The 21,349-nt window shown below is 38.3% G+C and overlaps 1 protein-coding gene across 1 annotated transcript; it reads left to right on the forward strand.

Annotated features, from left to right (window-relative positions):
- The first annotated feature begins 230 nt into the window (after window positions 1–230).
- On the forward strand, window positions 231–17,022 carry LOC127647854 (ras-related protein Rab-3D-like). Its single transcript, XM_052132355.1, has 5 exons — window positions 231–376; window positions 4,506–4,730; window positions 11,872–11,990; window positions 12,691–12,815; window positions 15,847–17,022. The coding sequence occupies exons 2-5, from the start codon at window positions 4,506–4,508 to the stop codon at window positions 16,032–16,034; spliced, it is 657 nt and encodes a 218-aa protein (XP_051988315.1). The 5' UTR covers window positions 231–376; the 3' UTR covers window positions 16,035–17,022.
- The last annotated feature ends 4,327 nt before the right edge of the window (window positions 17,023–21,349 follow it).

Raw genomic sequence — 21,349 nt, forward strand, 5'->3', positions numbered from 1 at the left:
CATTGTCTATAACATGATACAGGTGTCTCCAGAGGCGTATTTTTTTCTTTCTATGTTTTTTTGGACTGACACCGCGTTTAAAAATTAAGGCGCTGAAAAAGCGAGAAACGGCGCAAGTGTCAAAGACGTCCATTTAACTAATGCTGAAAAAACAACAACTATTCAATACAGCGCAGATGGATGCAAACACGCGTTCGGTGTGAACGGCCCCTAACTGTGCAGCGCTGATGATCAGTTCGGAGCTGGAAGCCGCTGTGTACACACTTCAGATCCGGGAGCTCCGTCGCATACATACGGAGTTTGTTGCTCTACATACACACCCGAGGAAATCCCGCCGGCTTGAACAAAGCACGAAATAAAGCGCCGATCGCTGAAGGTAAGAACTGAATTAAACGGCGTCTTCGCGTTTTAAACTCGCCTTTCTCCTTTGCGCAACTCACTTCGGATGGGGAAACAGACAGTTGCTTTATAAACTTTGGGTCATGCATGGTGTGCATTGTGTTTATTTATCGCCGATTGTGCCTTTGTGATCATACAATTACATTATCCTTTAAGATGAGAAAGAACAACTTCGGACCAGCTTTGGTTTGAGGTTGAAAACAAAGTTCGTGTTCTTTCTTAACTTCCGTATAATGGTCGGAAACCGTTTCATCCATCATCATCATCATCATCATTCTTATTAATATTTTCTTTTTTATATATAGGCGGGGTTTAAAGCCTTTGGTACATTTGGTACTTCATGCATGGACCTAAACAAAACATTTTGGTTTTATTTTTTATATTTGTTATAGTTGTTATAATTGTAATGACTCTATGCATTGCAGTTGTGTTATTGTTACTTTTCAAGTGAATGAGAGCAACTGTGCGTCCTGTTTAATTCCATATTCAACTGGAACAGTTGTGGACATCTGCCAGGCCATCAATGTACAGATCAGTGCCATGGTAACAAGATACCCTGTTCCTCAACACACCATTTGCCCCTTGGGCATGAGTGAGAAAGTCAGATGTCACAGATAACTGATCTATAACAGATGTAAAAATGCCATTGATGCCATCTGAGGTTAAGTTTGGTCCTGCAGGTACAGCAGTAAAGATAGTTTACCATGGTCAGTCAAGACTCCTAGTGACCTCTGTGGTTTATTCAGGTTTATTGAGGTCTCATATATTCCACAAATGAAGAAGTCTTCCCTTACTTCAGAGGTGTTGACAAAAATGTACAAATGTACTACTTTACTAAGTGGTAATGTTCTGGGTTTGATATAATGGAAGTCTATGGGGCAAGCCTTTCCGGAGAGTTTAAAATAAGAATTTTTGTTGAAGCACATATTATTTCTTCCATTTAAAATGTTTGTTATTTGATCTGTAAAGTGGTCTAAATCATCCTTTTAGCAGTGGCACTCCCCTTTCCTCCCCAATTTGGTATACCAGTTCCCACTGCTTACTAGGTCCTCGTGGTGGTGCGGTTGCTCACCTCAATCCAGGTGGTGGAGGACGAGTCTCAGTTGCCTCCACTTCTGTGACCATCAATCCGCACATCTTATCACGTGGCTCGTTGTGCATGACACCGCGGAGACTCCCAGCACGTGGAGACTCATGCTACTCTCTACAATCACGCACAACTTACCTCATGCCCCATTGAGAGCGAGAACCACTAATTGCGACCACAAGGAGGGTACCCCATGTGACTCTACCCTCCCTAGCAATCGGTCAAAATTATTTTCTGTGGTACATTAAAAAAATTCCTTCATCTAATGTGATCTCTTCATGTATCATATCTCATAAAGACTAAAGATATAAAGTCATTTTAATGGAGGCGAATGGGTTCTGTACAGTCCATAAAATGATTCATTAAAATTTTCGTATTGGAGATTGCTCTCTTGGCTGAGATGAGCATTGTTAAATCTGTTTCCTTGCTTATGGACAGTAAACTGTGCTGTGTTTTGGTTTGGTAAAAAGATCAATGAGCTGTAAAATGATCAGTGAGCACATGTTTTATGGAGTCTTTTAACGGTAGGCACACACACGGTATGAGCTGCAGAAGTGTGAAGAAATGAGAATAAATGAAATAGAAGGGGATTTGGGTCGTAGTTTAATCCGGGATTCCTCTTCTTTTGACATTTTTGGCTTGAGTTTTGCTGATATTTGCCTGGAGTAATGGAAGGCCTCTTAATATGCTTAACATGTGATAAGACTTTTTAGGGGGCTTAAGATACTCAGCTGTGCTAAGACCTTCTTAAGCCCAAAGTATACTTTGGTTTTTACAATCGAACTTTGTAGCCTTTGAAATTATACTCCATTTGAACGTGTGTGCATGAACAAAAGTGGTCGATGCATGCACACTACGACAGCTAGCCTCCACTCCTGCCCTTAAGAGGGCAACACAAAGCAGTGGAAATAACTTTCCCTTCAGCGTGTTTGTAGCTCCTAAAATATTTCCACCTCTGTTGGCAGCAAGTTTCATCATTGCCCAGTCTCTGGTCTATTTCTCTCCAGGAGTTACGACCAATAAAGATGTTTTTTGCTGCATCCGATTAACTTCCCCACTATATAAGCGAGAAATACCCAGATGACTTCCTATTTCATAGTCCCTCGAGAGCTGAGGAGACATACTTTTCAAAACACTAAAATTAAAAATGAATTACCGGACCCGCTGTCACCCAGTACTCAACCGGTCCTCCGGCCTCTGGCGGACAGAACCACTCCTCCCCAGCTTCAGCGGATGGCAATGGTTCCTCTGGCTCTCGGTGGCCATCAGCAACCACTCCGTCCCCAGGCAGATGGCCGTAGCTGCTACCCTGGTGGATGGCAGTGGCAAGGGCTCCGCGATGACGCATCCCTACTCCCTCTTGGGTTAAGGTACCACTGTAGCAGTTCAAGGATGGGCAAGGAGGAAGTGGGAACCGGCTGAACAGTAAACATAAAGTTTTAATATCAAACCAAACATTAACAAACACAGTCACATTTGCAATGTGGCCATGTGTGTCTCTCTATTGCTTGAACTGTCGTCTCTGGCTCCCCTTTATCTCGCTCTCCCGCTAATCAGCTGATTCAGCGACGGCCGTGCAGCCTTACGGCCCGGCCACACCCTCCTCCTCATCACATTTTGTTTCGGTCGTTTATTTATTGAACGCAAAATTACTTAAAGGAACAGTTCACCCAAAAAATTACGCTAAAGATGCATGCTCTGTATACGCCAAACATATTTGGTTCCTTTACGGCCCTTGACTGATTGTCATTGACCTAAACCTGCTATGACGCGTCATCAGGCACCTGGTTTGAATGTGAACAAGCACAAATAAGATTCAGAGAGAAAGATTTTCAGCTAATAAAGACTACATTTTTACTTCACTGATGGTTAGATTTAGATTTGAGGTTCGGGGGTTTGGGGACAGTTCATAAAACATGCATCGCTGTTCACTGTATTATAGCCTGTATACAGTTGAAACAACTCTCAATTAACTTTTGTTGCCCAAAATCTGCATTTCAAAACCTCTAGTGTTTTGTGTTTTCTTATGTAATAATTTTGTTACCCAACACTGTAAACCTGAAGTTGGACAGTTACAGTACAACAACCTAAAACCAAAGAGCCCAGAGATTAATTTTCGGCAAGCATCCAAGTGAGGGTTTCTCAAGGAGTAAATGTTACAGTCGAGAACTCAGAAGCGCCCTTCAAGCGCCATTGTCTGCCACCAACTCACAAACTTCCCTTTTTAAATTACAGTTGCAAGAGGGAGTTCAAATAGATGCTAACCAAACAAGTGCTCTTCCGTCCTCCAGACAATAGCTGCCGTAGGCAGTCGCCCTCCCTCTTTGATGTAACATCTCCACCTCTGGAGAGGAGTCGTGAACTCTGCCAGCCTTTTAATGGGTCTGCTCACGTTGTTCCTGGGCCGGTCGCCATGGAAATCCTCTTCATTTGAGGACAGTGACGGGCCATGTGGGTTGGATTGGTCAGCTAGGCAGTGGGTGTTTTTTTTTATTTCCATTCCCATGAGTTTTTGCTGTTAGTTTGGACTCTTCTCTAGGTGAAGATGATCGGAATTGAAGGTTCTGCTCAGACGGTAATCCGATTACCTCTTTCAAATCAGAATGCTGGAGACCTGGATTGTCTGATGTACTTAAAGAGTGAAACAGGATATTTGGCAAGAAAACAATGTTGGGTGGCACTTGGTTTAATCGATATGGAATTGATTGGATGGTGAAAACTGGACCTCTCAATAAATGGCAGAGGTTGAAAAATAGGAAAGTTGTTACATTTTGGTGAAAGATTACAAAGACAAACATTGAGTTCCATTTGGAATTACTTGCATGGATTCATTGTTCACAATAAGACATGGAACTTATATTTGAAATTTTGAAATCTCACACATTTATATATTTAAACAGTAGACAAAACTTTGGAATATAAACGTTTGTAGGAAAGTTTGAGGTTACATTATCAATGTTTTTGAAGTCATTTTGAAATAAAAAGTAAAATAACGTCTACTACTACAATTTTTTTCCAGATGGCATCAGTGACCGACTCGCGTTCGCAGAAAGACGCAGCTGACCAGAACTTCGACTACATGTTCAAACTCCTCATCATCGGCAACAGCAGCGTTGGTAAAACCAGCTTCCTATTTCGCTACGCGGACGATTCCTTCACGTCAGCCTTCGTCAGCACAGTTGGCATCGACTTTAAGGTTAAAACGGTTTTTCGCAACAACAAGAGGATCAAACTGCAAATATGGGTATGTTTTGCCATCATTTGATCAGTTGAAGGAGAATTTGGAAATCTCTCAAACAGATTTGAAGGGAATATTCTGGGATAAATACAAGTTAGGCACCATCAACAGCTTCTGTGATGATTTTAGTTACCACAGAAAATCATTTTGACTCATGACTAAAAATATGTTGTTTGAAATGCACTTTCAAATACAAACAAATATGCCTTTAGGATCCGGGAAATATCAAGGAATATTATTTTAAAATTGTGATTTCCAGGAAAATGCTTGGGAAAGCCAATGAAAAATCAATGAAATCTTAAAAAGTCATTGAAAGTTCTAGGGAATATACTTTTCTTTCATAGATTTAACATATATAATGTGCTAGAAGAGACAAGAAACATCTGGAAATATCTTGGAAATTCATTGGTCAAAGGGTGTGGAAGCCCTGCTATTACAAATCTGGAGTACATGTTTGAACAGAGACTTTGTTTTAAACCAGCATTACAATTCTATGATTCGTGCATGTTTGTGGGTCAAAAACAAAACTAGGGCGTCGATTTTCAAGATGAACAGTCTGGCTTAACGGATCAAAGTATGTGTTGATATTTGAGCATGTTTAGCACTGACTGGCTTTGAGAATGTTTTCCTTTGTCTGAATGTGTTGTGCTTTGTTTGGCTGTAAGTGTAGGCTTCTAGTTTTAACCTCAGGAATTAAAGGTTGGATTACTGGCGTAATTAAACAAAACATTTCAGAAAGCCTTAATTATCAGACACAGTTGGCTTGTTTTGCTGGTTGGTACAGTACCAGCCTTATCTCATGAAAATGAAATGACAGGCGACATGTTTGCAAAAGGACACTACGTGGTCTCTTACATGCATTGCGGCAGTTTCGTGGTCAAATGTCCTCTGGGTGGCACTAAAAGAGAGTTAAATGTTCTCTCAAACAGATTAGGTTTTTAAGGTTAATGCTCTTATCTAGTTTGAAATGAACAAAACTGACCTCCCTTCCTTAAACCTTAAAGAGACAGTTCACCCCTAAATGAAAATTCTCTCATCATTTACTTACACTCATGCCATCCCAGATGTGTCTGACTTTACTGAAGAATATTTCAGCTCTGTTGGTCCATATAATGCATGTGGCCAGAACTTTGAAGCTCCAAAAAGCACATAAAGGCAGCATTAAAGTAATCCATATGACTCCAGTGGTTAAATCCATGTCTTTAGAAGCATTGTAATAGGTGTCCGTGTGAAACAGATCAATATTTAAATCCTTTTTTTACCATAAATCTCCACTTTTGTTTTCACTTCCACATTCTTTTTCTTTTGTTCTTTTGGAGGTTTTCATTCTTCGTGCTTAAAAAAAGGACTTAAATATTGATCAGTTTCTCACCCTACCTATCATATAATTTCAAAAGACATTGATTTAACCACTGGCGTATTGTAAATTTATTTTCATGCTGCGTATATGTGCTTTTTGGAGCTTCAAAGTTCTGGTCACCATTCACTGGCATTGAGTGGACATACAGAGCTGAAATATTCCTATTAAAATCATAATGAGTAAATAATGAGAGATTATATTTTTTTGGTGACCTATACCTCTAAACCTAAAGCTAACTGATTATGTCATAAAGAGCAATGTGAGGGGGGGAAATGCAATTGCTGAAGCAACCATGTCATTTTGTGGTGCTTCTATGACATGTTTGCAAAGTTTCCTGGTGAAATGAACACTAGAGGTGCTACAACAACAGCGGGACATTTGGCATAAAATTAAATCGTGTTTAGCGCCACACAATGGACATTTCTCCCTAGGAGCTGCTGCAAAACATGTGAGGAGTCACGTGTTATCATTTTGCAAAAATGTTGCCACAGTCACAAGAGTTTTCATGCTCCATAAATAATTCAAGAAATATATTGCAGCTAATATTATGTATGGTTTATTCGTACTCTGTTTATTGAAGGTAAAATTAAGTCCGTTGTATACTGCACATACAGTAAATATGCATACTGGGCTCAGTATACATACTATATATTGCAGAAATAGTAGTAGTAGTATGATAGTGTGCTATGCATCTCTTACACTCTTTACTGGGGATTGATTATGTACCACTGAGTCATTCAACTTGAACATTTTTAACATGGTTTTGTGAGCTCTGTTAATTGAAGTTGCTTTTGTTAAGGGATGAATGTGAAATGGATTGCTGCGGGCGCTGCAGTGTATTGAGACCCGTCTTAATGTGTATTGTGGCTCTGATCCAATGCTAGAAGGGCTTGTTTATCTGTGCTCCTTTCTACTTCTGGGAAATGAACCAATACAAAATCTTCTGGCCGGGCAGAACCTCTGTCTTATCAAACAAGACCTTTATTTTCACAACTTAAACTGGGAACAAAGATTTATGCAAAAGCAACAGCACTCTTTTCTTAAAGGGTTTGTTCACCCAAAAATTCAAATACTCTCATTTATTCACACAAATTGAGATCCCAGATGTAAATGACTTTCTTCATCATGGTGGCACCGCGGATGCCAGCTTCGGTGTGGATCGCTCCAATTCTTTTGTTGTTTTTGTTTGTTTGTCCTGTGTTAAGTAATCTTTTTCCAATCAGTTTTACCAGGGATGAACTGCTGAACATTTGGCAGCATACAAGACAATCTTTCCCCGGTTTTTGAATATTGCTGGAAATTTTAATCCGAGGCGCAGCTCTGTTGTTCAAGAGACCCAGGCGAGGGAGACGAGCAGGCGTGCTCATCAAGCTCCGTCGACGCAGCTTTCGAACAGCGCTGCCGAGCATTCATCTTGCAAATCTCCTCACCCGTACAAACAAGGAATTTTCAAACTCTGCTGCCGTGTGCTTCACAGAAACCTGGCTGAGTGAAGCATCCCGGACAGTGCATTACATCTGCCGGGCTTTTAGCGGTTCAGAGCGGATCGCATCTCGGATTTAACGGGGAAAACACGAGGTGGTGGAACATGATTTTACAACAATAAAAGTTGGTTTACAGATCTAACAATGTTAAAGAAGACGTTCTGTCCTAATTTGGAAGCGCTCTTTATTAACAGCAAGCCTTTCTACTTTCCTCGTTTATTTTGGTGAGTGTTTATATCCCGCCAAACGCGTGCGTGAGTGCCACACTGCAACAGCTGGCTGATCAAATCACAGACACGGAACAACAATACCCGGACTCAGTTGTTATTATTATTCTCTTGGATTTTAACAAAGCAAACCTCACACGTGAACTGCCAAAATACAGACAGCACATTACAAGCCCAACCAGAGACAGAAATACACTGGCTCACTGCTATACAACAGTAAAGGATGCATATCGCTCTGTCCCTAGAGCAGCTTTGGGACTCTCTGATAATTTTTTTGGTACATCTTCTTCCAACCTACAGGCAGAAACTAAAATCAGCTAAACCTGTAGTAAAGACTGTAAAGAGGGGGACCAATGAAGCAGAGCTGGAACAACAAGCCTGCTTTGACTGCACTGATTGGAGTGTTTTTGAGGCTGCAGCTACAGATCTGGATGAGTTCACAGATACTGAGACATCCTATATCAGTTTCTGTGAGGATATATTCATTCCTACTAGGACTTATTTAATGTTCAACAATGACAAGACAGAACTCAGACAGCTTCGTCAGGCCAAAGAGGAGGCTTACAGAGGTGGGGATAAAGTATTGTACAATCAGGCGAGGAACACGCTGAATACGGAAATCAGAGTGGCTAAAAAAAGATACTTTGAGAAGCTGAACAACAAGTTTTCAGCTAACGCCCTTGCATCAGTGTGGCATGAAACAACTCACAAATTACAGGACTCCTACCCCCAACCCTGTGGTGGACCAACGACTGGCTGACAACTTGAATGTGTTCTACTGTAGATTTGAAAGTCCCAATCTCACACCCCACACCCGCTCTGACCTTCACTTCACACAAACACCAACACCTCCTTCAACCCCCCTCCTGCTACTCAACCTGCACTTAAGATCTGTGAAGTGGAAGTGTATTGCGTCTTCAAACAACAAGAGACAAGGAAAGCACAGGGCTCAGATTTTGTTTCACCCACATGTTTTTGATACTGTGCTACCCATCTGGCCCCCATCGTCACACTGATTTTCAATAGGTCACTGGAGCAGTGTGAAGTCCCATGATGCTTCAAATTCTCAATCATCATTCCTGTCCCAAAGAAACCAAAAATCACAGTACTTAATGACTACAGACCTGTCGCCCTGACATCTGTGGTCATTAAGTAATTTGAGAGACTGGTGTTGGCCCACCTGAAAGAAATCACTGGACCCTTTCTAGAGCCCGTTCAATTTGCATATCGAGCAAACAGGTCAGTGGAGGATGCAGTCAACGTGGGATTGCATCATATCCTGCAACATCTGGACAGACCAGGAACATATGCAAGGATCCTTTTTGTGGACTTCAGTTCGGCTTTCAACACCATCATCCCAGCTTTACTCCAGACTAAACTGCACCAGCTCTCTGTACCACTCTGTCTATCTGTCAGTGGATTACCAGCTTTCTGACAGACAGGCAGCCAGCAGCATGTGAGACTGGATAAATTCACTTCCAGCACCGGTACCATCAGCACTGGTGCCCCCCAGGGATGTGTGCTCTCCCCACTACTTTCTCCCTCTACACCAATGACTGCACCGCCAAGAACCCCTCTGTCAAGCTCCTGAAGTTTGCAGACGACACCACTGTCATCGGCCTCATCCGAGATGATGATGAGTCTGATACAAAAGGGAGGTTGAACAGCTGGCTGTCTGGTGCAGTCAAAACTACCTGGAGCTGAACACGCTCAAAACAGTGGAGATGATTATGAACTTCAGGAGGAACACCCCAACATTGACCCCCCTCACCATTCTGAACAGCACTGTGGCAGCAGTGGAGTCATTCAGGTTCCTGGGCACTACCATCTCACGGGACCTGAAGCAGGAGACCCACATTGACTCCATTGTCATCTGCTGACATCTGACATCTTTGGACTTGAGTCTGCGCAGTTGCGATTTCGGGACTAGACCTGCGCAGTAGTGAGCAGGAAGTAAAGCCACGAAATCAAGGCCCCGCCCTCACTCTCGCTGAATCAATCGCAAGCACACGCCCCTGCACTTTTGACTTTTGAATTATGACGGTGTGAAATAATTAATTATAGAAATTTAGATATTAAATTTAAAGCTCCAATCTCCTCAGTCCTCCGAAGATCCCGAAAAAAAAAGTCAGTTGGTGCTTCAGTGACTCCTTCGCTCAGAGAACCTGTCAATCACAGCTGTCAATCATGATGTCACAGCACCGTTTTTATAGCATCAAATAACTAAAAACAAACTTATTTTGAAAACAAACACTTGAAATGACATCAACGTGATAGTTTCTGTCATTTACTGTAGTTTCTATCTTTGGAAAAAAGATATGTGAAGTGTAATTTAATTGTTTAGTTGGTCTCACAGCCCGTTGAATAACATTGGGAGGCGGGGTTTATGACCTATACTAGGACCTGTCACCGGGGGGCGATCGAGACGTTTTGGCTTCACTTTTGAGGGCTTGTGCGGCACACTTGGTGAGCATACATGGCAATAAAGCTGAATCTGATTCAGCAGAACTCAAATATTTTTAGAAGAATATTTCAGCTCTGTAGGTCCACATAATGCAAGTGAATTGTGACCAGAACTTCGTAGCTCCAAAAATCACATAAAGGAAACATAAAAGTAATCCATATGACTCCAGTGGTTTAATACATATCTTTAGAAGCAATATAAATGCTTTGGGTGAAAAAACGGGTCCAAATGTAAGTCCTTTCTAAATCTCCACTTTCACTTTTACATCTGAAAGTGAAAGTGGAGATTTATTGTAAAAAAGAACTTAAATATTTATCTGTTTCTCACCCACACCTACTATATCACTTCAGTAGTTAGAGATTTAAACACTAGAGCCATTTGGATTACTTTTATGTTTGCTTTGGTATTTTTTGAGCTACAAAGGTCTGGTCACACTTGCATTGTATGGACCAACAGAGCTGAAATATTCTTCTAAAAATCTTCATTTGTGTTCTGCAGAAGAAAGAAAGTCACACACATCTGGGATGGCATGAGGGTGAGTAAATGATTAGAGAATTTTCATTTTGCGGTGAACTGTCCCTTTAAATAAAGTTCTTAATTGGTTTCTTGTCTGGACATTTATAATGATATTTAATATTATGTTGATTAGAAAATTTCTGATGTTGGCTTGACAAAGTCTGGCCTAAAAGTAAAAAAAAAAAAAAAGGTTTTAAAAGTTTGAGGTTTGAAGGTTTCACATACCTTACAGTAAGACAAACAGCCAGCTTGTTAGATAGACTGTCATATAGTCTAATATATTATCATTTCATAATTTTGTTCTTTGTAAAGGAAGTTCGGAAAAATTACAGAGTAGAAGAGTGTGCTGGCCTTTTCAAGCCAACATAATTATGGAGGCAATATATATATATATATATATATATATATATATATATATATATATATAGATATAGATATAGATATATATATAATGGTTTAAATTACTATATTCTGACAAGTCTTGATGCTTTTTTTCTAACTGGCTGTTCATTGAAGCTCATCTCTGGTGTCTTGTGCTATTGCCAAGTGCTAATGGAACATGTGCAAACCTGAGTGACCCAGCGGTTACCCCGGCAATGCACTCTCTCCTCTTCTGACAATGGGATGGCTCTTTATGTAAATGAAGTCAGCCAATAGCAGTTTCCAAGCGACAGTGCATAGTGCTGTGCCAACCCAGACCAACGGTCCTTGGATCTGCATGATTTTTTCAAAGAAAGTATAACTAAAATGTGTTATTTTAAATGACAAAAAGGTTATTAAATCTCTAAATTATATTAGAACATTTTAATAATATAAATGTTAATATTAAATATAAAAATATAAATTAAGTAATGTATATTACTAAAATTATATTTTATATATATATATATATATATAATAATGTTTGTAGTGCTATGTAAACTGTAAACAATGACTGTCCTCTGCTGGTCAGCCTCGGTCATCACACCATCATCATCATCATTACATTATCACACCATTCAATACCTCGCAACTGATGTACATACATACAGCTCAATTGATCGCAGGACAATTAAATCATGTCTGTTAGGATTATGATCATGATTATGTTGTTCAGGACACAGCCGGACAAGAGCGATACAGAACCATCACTACAGCGTACTACAGAGGGGCCATGGGCTTCCTGCTAATGTTTGACATCACCAATCAGGACTCCTTCAACGCTGTCCAGGACTGGTGAGGGAAATGTACATAACATGCATTGTCTGTACTGTATGTGTGTATTAAGCACAAAGGAATATTCTGGGTTCACTACAGGTTAAGCTCAATCGACATAAAGTTGATTGCCACAAAAATAATTTCGACTCGTCACTCCTTTATAAACAACAAAAAAGCACAAATTTAGGTTACAGTGAGGCACTTACAATGGAAGCCAATGGGGCAAATTTCTGGAAGGTTTAAAGGCAGAAATGTGAAGCTTATAATTGATACAAGCACTTGCATTAAATCATCTGTTATGTATTATTTAAGCTGTTTTAAAGTTGTTTAAATCCTCGTTTTAATGGTCGTTTTAGTGCTTACGGCGTCACGTTGTCATGGCAAAGAAGTAAAATTGTCCATAATGTACACAGAAAATGTCAGTATGTGACTTTTCTCACTTTCACAGTAAATTTATGTTTACACACATATTGTTTACATCTTTTGGCAACACTTTTGAAACATTGAGTATTTTAACATAACAAACAAAATGGCCCTATTCACTTCCGTTGTAAGTGCCTCACTGGAACCTTGATTTTTGGGCAAGGGCAAGCTTAAATATTTTTTGTGGTAATCAACATTATGCCACAAATGCTGTCGATTGAGCTGAACTTGTATTGGACATGAAATATTCCTTTAAGCGTGATAAATATTTACAGTAAGCATGTATCGCTCTCAGGGCCACTCAGATTAAGACGTACTCGTGGGATAACGCACAGGTGATTTTGGTGGGCAACAAGTGTGACCTGGAGGATGAGAGACTCATTCCGACAGAAGACAGCCAGAGTCTAGCTGATGAACTCGGTAAGAAATGTTTATATTTTTACACTGCATTAACAACTAATAGGCAAGTGAGTATTCTGATCTCATCATTATTTCCATGCACATTTTCCAACTCCATACCATATAAACTTGAATGCTTATTGGATTCAATCATTTTCAGGTGATGTGTATTTGTGTAATGAGGGAGGGTGTGGTGAAAGTGACTAACACCTTATATCAAGGTGTGCATAATTATTAGGCAGCTTCATTACCTCAGGTAAAATGGGCCAAAAAAGAGATTTAACTGGAACTGAAAAGTCAAATTTTGTCAAATGCCTTTCAGACTGATGCAACACTCTTTAAATAGCTAAACTATTGAGGCGTGACCATCGCACAATCACACGTTTTATTTGCGAATACTCAACTGGGGTGCAATAAACGCATGGAGAAGAACAGGTGCAAATTAACTGCAAAAGACTTGAGAATAATTAAACGTGAAACTACCAGGAACCCATTATCCTCCAATGTCACCATATTCCAGAACTGCAACCACCTGGAGTGTCCAGAAGTACAAGGTGTCAAGTGCTCAGAGACATGGCCAAGGTCAAGAAGGCTGAAACACGACCACCACTGAATATATTCACAAGTTGAAGCATCAATATTGGGCAAAGAAATACATTAAGACAGATTTTTCAAAGGTTTTATGGACAGATGAAATGAGATTGAATCTTGATGGACCAGATGGACGGCCCGTGGCTGGATCACTAATGGGCACAGGGCACCACTTCAAGTCAAGGTGGAGGAGGGGTACTGGTATGGTCTGCTATCATTAAGGATGAGGTAGTTGGACCTTTTCAAGTTGAAGATGGACTGAAAACGCAACTCCAAACCTACTACCAGTTTCTGGAAAGTGCTTTCTTCAAGCAGTGGTACAGGAAGAAGTCCTCCGCATTCAAGAAGGTCATGATCTTTATGCAGGACAATGCTCCATCACATGCATCCAAGTACTCCACTGCTTGGCTAGCCAGCGAGGGCTACAAAAATGCCCAAATAATGAAATGGCCCCCTTCCTAACCCAACTTAAACCCTACTGAGAACTTGTGGGCCCTTCTCAAATGTGAGATTTACAATGAGGGAAGACAATATACCTCTTTGAACAGCATTTGGGAGGCTGTGGTTGCTGCTTCAGAGAAAGTTGATCGTGAACAGATCAAGAAACTGACAGACTTCCTTTTTTGAAAAGAAGTGTGGCTATATTGGTCAATGAATATTTTAGAAAGGCCAAAAAAAATTCTACGCATCCATGCACATGTACGTAAAGAAATTATTTGTTGCACCTACTCTAAAAATTTAATAGTTGCCTAATAATTGTGCACGCTATTAATTGCCGAATAACTGTGCACGCTAATAGTTGCCTAATAATTGTGCACGCTAACAGTTGCCTAATAATTGTGCACGCTAATAGTTGCCTAATAATTGTGCACGCTAACAGTTGCCTAATAATTGTGCACGCTAACAGTTGCCTAATAATTGTGCACGCTAACAGTTGCCTAATAATTGTGCACGCTAAAAGTTGCCTAATAATTGTGCACGCTAAAAGTTGCCTAATAATTGTGCACACTAACGGTTGACTAATAATTGTGCACGCTAACAGTTGCCTAATAATTGTGCACACTAATAGTTGCCTAATAATTGTGCACGCTAACGGTTGACTAATAATTGTGCACGCTAACGGTTGACTAATAATTGTGCACACTAATAGTTGCCTAATAATTGTGCACACTAATAGTTGCCTAATAATTGTGCACGCTAATAGTTGCCTAATAATTGTGCACGCTAATAGTGCCCTAATAATTGTGCACGCTAATAGTTGCCTAATAATTGTGCACGCTAATAGTGCCCTAATAATTGTGCACGCTAATAGTGCCCTAATAATTGTGCACGCTAACAGTTGCCTAATAATTGTGCACGCTAACAGTTGCCTAATAATTGTGCACGCTAATAGTGCCCTAATAATTGTGCACGCTAATAGTTGCCTAATAATTGTGCACATTAATAGTTGCCTAATAATTGTGCACGCTAATAGTGCCCTAATAATTGTGCACGCTAACAGTTGCCTAATAATTGTGCACGCTAATAGTGCCCTAATAATTGTGCACGCTAATAGTGCCCTAATAATTGTGCACTCTAATAGTGCCCTAATAATTGTGCACGCTAATAGTGCTCTAATAATTGTGCACGCTAATAGTGCTCTAATAATTGTGCACGCTAACAGTTGCCTAATAATTGTGCACACTAATAGTTGCCTAATAACTGTGTACGCTAATAGTTGCCTAATAATTGTGCACACTAATAGTGCCCTAATAATTGTGCACGCTAATAGTGCTCTAATAATTGTGCACGCTAACAGTTGCCTAATAATTGTGCACGCTAATAGTTGCCTAATATTTGTGCACGCTAATAGTGCTCTAATAATTGTGCACGCTAATAGTTGCCTAATAATTGTGCACGCTAATAGTTGCCTAATAATTGTGCACGCTAATAGTTGCCTAATAACTGTGCACGCTAATATTTGCCTAATAACTGTGCACACTAATAGTTGCCTAATAACTGTGCACACATATATTCCCCTGAGAAAGACAAAACTCACTTTTCGTTAATGTTAAACATTCATGTTTGAGGTTCAGTAAGATTTTGGATTGACTGAGATTATTGTGTTCAACAATAAAATGAATCCTGAGGAATTCAACTGCATAATAATTGGGCATGCAGTGTGTTTGGCCTTTTTATATGGGCTTTATTTAAATATTTATTTTTGACATGTCATACTCGGTACTGGTTTTATTGTCTGAAGAGCAAAATCCACATCAAATTAGTTTTTTACAAACCTTGAACCAAATCCAATTGTGATGTGAAATGTGTGTGTGACTCATCTTTTTGTCCAAATTACACAATTATATCATAAAATATATGCAAGTGTGCATACTGCAGAAATAAAAGCATGGTAGTCTGCTTTCCCTAACATGGCCTCTCTCTTTCTCTGGTTTTATATGTTGTTTTTTTTTTTCTCCAGGTTTCCAGTGTTTTGAGGCCAGCGCCAAAGACAACATCAACGTGAAGCAGGTTTTTGAGCGTCTAGTGGACGTGATCTGTGAGAAGATGAATGAAAGTATGGACAGAGATGGTGGTCCATTGTCCAACCACAAAGACTCCAGTGTGCAGGACAAGTCCCTTGAGGAACACAGTGGCTGTGCCTGCTGAAAAAAAACTCTCTTCACACCTTCCTTCATCACTTCTCTTCACCTCGTCACTACTACTTACGATAATCTTTGCTTTTCCTCTTTTAACCTAAACAGTATCTGCTAAACACACTCAGAGTTATTGGTTTAGATCCTACAGCTGTAAATACATGTTTGATTTATTTATTTATGATTTATAATTTGAAGTCAAGATAGGAGGGCATGGATTAGATCATTTAGTTTTGGATTGGTATCTGACTCAACGTTCTGTGTGACGTCCCCTACGCATCCATGCACATTTACGAAAAGACTTGTAAACACAAACAGCTGGAGATATGACACAACTTTTAGACATCCCGCACTAGCAGTTAAGAGATAAACATCCATACACACCCATTCCCAGTGCTCTTTACCCTGTTCTCCTCTGGTCTGATCTTCACTCTGAGCTCCTCTGAGGATCTTTGTGGTTTTAGTACTGTTTCATCAGATCACCCGTGACGCATTATTAAGATAAATGCATGTGCGTGATTCTGATATGCGCACCTATGTGCTTTGCCTAAACCATTGGAACACACTGAAATGAATGTGTTTTACTTTAAGTAATGAGTTGGGTTTTTTTGGTATGGGAATATTCGTGACATATAGGATAGCAAAATAAACGAATGATAACTCACAATTAAGAGTGTGATATCACACTGATTCATAACAACCCTTTACTCTTTCCTTCTGCCTCATTCACGAAACACAAGCAGAACAAATTTCTGTGTAAATAGTTTGTAAAACCATTGATGTCAATTGTTGCATTCAGTTCAATCAATTGTTCGTAAACCATTTTGGCATAAAATTGTTGCTTTCAATTCAGTTTTTAAAACCATTCTTATATAAATTGTCACATTCAATTCAGTAAATAATTCGTGCAGCCATTCTTAAATTTTGGCATTCAATAAATAGTTTCTAAAACTATTCTTTCATAAATTATCACATTTAATTTAATAACCGTTCATAAAACCATTCTTGCGTAAAATTTCACATTCAGTTCAGTAAATAATTTGTGCAGCCAGTCTTACATTTTTCATTCAGTTCAATAATTAGTGTCTAAAACTATTCTTATATAACTTGTCGCATTAAATGCAATAATCGTTCATTAAACAATTCATATGTAACATCACATTAAATTCAGTAAATAGTTTCTAAAGCTATTCTTTCATAAATTGTCACTTTAAATAAAATCGTTCATCAAAAATTTATATGTAACGTCACATTCAATCAAATAAATTGTTCGTAAATCCATTCAGACATAAATTGTCACATTAAATGCAATAATCGTTCATTAAACAATTAATATGTAACGTCACATTCAATTAAATAAATAGTTTGTAAAACAATCAATATGTAACGTCACATTCAATTAAATAAATAGTTTGTAAAACAATGAATATGTAACGTCACATTCAATTAAATAAATAGTTTGTAAAACAATGAATATGTAACGTCACATTCAATTAAATAAATAGTTTGTAAAACAATCAATATGTAACGTCACATTCAATTAAATAAATAGTTTGTAAAACAATCAATATGTAACGTCACATTCAATTAAATAAATAGTTTGTAAAACAATCAATATGTAACGTCACATTCAATTAAATAAATAGTTTGTAAAACAATCAATATGTAACGTCACATTCAATCAAATAAATAGTTTGTAAAACAATCAATATGTAACGTCACATTCAATCAAATAAATAGTTTGTAAAACAATCAATATGTAACGTCACATTCAATTAAATAAATAGTTTGTAAAACAATCAATACGTAACGTCACATTCAATTAAATAAATAGTTTGTAAAACAATCAATACGTAACGTCACATTCAATTAAATAAATAGTTTGTAAAACAATCAATACGTAACGTCACATTCAATTAAATAAATAGTTTGTAAAACAATCAATACGTAACGTCACATTCAATTAAATAAATAGTTTGTAAAACAATCAATACGTAACGTCACATTCAATTAAATAAATAGTTTGTAAAACAATCAATACGTAACGTCACATTCAATTAAATAAATAGTTTGTAAAACAATCAATACGTAACGTCACATTCAATTAAATAAATAGTTTGTAAAACAATCAATACGTAACGTCACATTCAATTAAATAAATAGTTTGTAAAACAATCAATACGTAACGTCACATTCAATTAAATAAATAGTTTGTAAACCAATCAATACGTAACGTCACATTCAATTAAATAAATAGTTTGTAAAACAATCAATACGTAACGTCACATTCAATTAAATAAATAGTTTGTAAAACAATCAATACGTAACGTCACATTCAATTAAATAAATAGTTTGTAAAACAATCAATATGTAACGTCACATTCAATTAAATAAATAGTTTGTAAAACAATCAATATGTAACGTCACATTCAATTAAATAAATAGTTTGTAAAACAATCAATATGTAACGTCACATTCAATTAAATAAATTGTTCGTAAAACCATTCAGACATAAATTGTCGAATTAAATGCAATAATCCTTTTGAAAACAATTCATACATAAATTGTCACTCAATTTAATAAACAATTCATTAAACTATTCTTCAGTTGTTTAATGGTCAAATTGAAAGAGTCTGTTTTTACGTAAATTGTTGCGTTCCATTCGGCAATTGTTTATAAAACCATTCTAGCATAAATTGTCACATTCAATAAATCACGTGTCACATTAAATTCAATACATTGTTGGTACAAAGGTGGCTATAAATTGTTACTTTATTCAATAAAGCATTTCTGAAACTATTCTTACATAAATTGTCACATCCAATAAATATTAATATACCAAACGAATCTTAAACAAATAGTTGTATTTAATTCAGTATTATTTTTCTTTCGTAAAACCATTCCGACGGTAATTTCTGCAATTAAATTGAAACAATTCATGCAAAAATTGTTGCATTCAATTCAGTGCAACAACTTATTATGAATGATTTTACAAACATTTTAATCAGATTCTTTCTGCTTGTTTCTTGAATGCATTTAGTCTCTACACACATGTACCCGCTCCTTTGTTGGGAATAAATTTACTTTAGCTCTAGAAAAATGTATTACTTTGATCTGTATTAAATTTTTTATTGCAAGGCTCCTTATCAGTGAACAGTCAGTGAACTTTAAAAGAATGAATCCGGATTCAGTGGCCTGATTCTGAATGCCTGCTGATTTGATCAGTGATGTTAATATCTGAAGTCTCACAGGCTGCTGGTTAAGTCTAGTTAAGCTCAAGTAGAGGTCTTCTCTTCTTTTCTCTCTCCTCGTCTTTTACTGTTGATTTTTCTTTTGACTTCATGCCTCAAAGCCTCACTTGTGTTAAATATACTGTGTGAACTATGGTATAGAGATTTTTGTGTAACATACTTTCTGTATAAATTCTTTTGCACAATGTTGTAATTTTGTTTCTTAAGTTCTTATCGCTGGTATCATTGAAAATCTCTTTAGTGACACAATGAATTGGCCTCTGATACCACTTTGACACTGGATAGTTTGTGTTTCTAGACTAAATGGGTGAATTTCACAAAGAAATATCCAGTACAGTACATATTTCATATAGCACAGAATTAAATATTGCAGGAAGGAAATGTAACCTATTGTAACCTTAATTTTAGTTTTTAATTTTTTAAATGTACTACTTTCATGTCGATTAAGCACATTACCCTCCAAATTCTCATTACTGAAATCTGGAAACAAATCGTGTTTTACTGTAATATACTCATTACTGTATTGTGTAATATGGAAATCATCCTTTTATCATGATTAAAGCCATCATAAATTCATTACGACAAATACTATCACGATGTATTCTTACAATTGCGCTTTACAATGTAACAAATGATGGTCAGAAAAATAGGTTTAATTTTCTATGTGCGAAATCTATTTTCTTTGTTATAATTTTTTCTTATCATTTTGAGGCCAGATATCATTTATGATATGACCTGGGCATTTTTTTTACTTGATGTTTGTGAGATACACCATAAAACCTTTTAAGATAAATGTTAAATTGTTTGTTCAGAATTATACTCACCATTACAGCGGACACAGCAATTAACATTTACGTTTATGCATTTGGCTGACGCTTTTATCCAAAGTGACTTACAGTGCACTTATTACAGGGACAATCCCCCCCGGAGCAACCTGGAGTTAAGTGCCTTGCTCAAGAGCCCAATGGTGGTGGTGGCAGCTGTGGGGCTCGAACCAGCATCCTTCTGTTTACCAGTTATGTGCTTTAGCCCACTACACCACCACCACTCCAATCTTTATATATGTGCAACATTAAGATTGGGGCGTCTGTGGTAGAGCGGGTCGGCCACTAATCACAGGGTTGGTGGTTCAATTCCACATGCTGAAGTGTCCTTGGGCAAGACACTGAACCCCAAGTTGCTCCCAATGACAGGCTAGCACCTTGTATGGCAGCTCTGCCGCCATTGGTGTGTGAATGAGATGCAGTGTAAAGCACTTTTAATACCGCTAAGGTTAATAAGGCGCTATTTAAATGCAGAACATTTACCATTTTAGAGCTGTTGTGTAAGAACAGGTCTCCTAAGCAACCAAATTGGCCTGGTTGTTAGGGAGTGTAGAGTCACATGGGGTAACCACCTTGTGGTCATGATTAGTGGTTCTCGCTCTCAAGGGGGCGTGTGGTAAGTTGTGTGTGGATCGTGGAGAGTATCATGAGCCTCCACATGCTGTGAGTCTCCGCGGTGTCATGCACAGCGAGCCACATGATTCAGAAGCCGGAGGCAACTAAGACTTGTCCTCCGCCACCCGGATTGATGTGAGTAACCACGCCACCACGAGGACCTACTAAGTATTGGGCAAAATTTCCAATAGACCGATAATATAGAACTAGCTGAACAGTCCTAGATTTGGACATTTTCTGAAGGAAATGCGATTGGTGTTTGCCTGTTCAAAACTTGCTGGCACAAGGGTGTTCTGGTTGGTTGTCGGGGTGTTGCCATGCAGTGGCTCTGTTGTTCTAAATGTTTTTTTAGTCCATTGCTATACAGTTGCTTGGGTGTTGTGAGGGTTTTCTGGGTGGTTGCTTAATAACCTGTTAATCACTATGGTCTGTAAATATGGCTAAGTTCGTCCTTCCATTGAAGTCGGTGGGATTTCACACATTTTGTCAATGGGAATTGGCATGTTGTTTCCTAGAGTTTCGGTACCCTATGATCGATCTTATTATTATAAGACACCCCAACAAGCACCATCTAGATTCAGACATGTTTGCATCTGCTCCAGTGTGTTTACCTTCCCCTGTGGCGGAAGCACGTCAGC

The sequence above is a fragment of the Xyrauchen texanus genome, chromosome 8 (genome assembly GCF_025860055.1).
Source record: "Xyrauchen texanus isolate HMW12.3.18 chromosome 8, RBS_HiC_50CHRs, whole genome shotgun sequence".
Lineage (NCBI taxonomy): Eukaryota > Metazoa > Chordata > Actinopteri > Cypriniformes > Catostomidae > Xyrauchen > Xyrauchen texanus.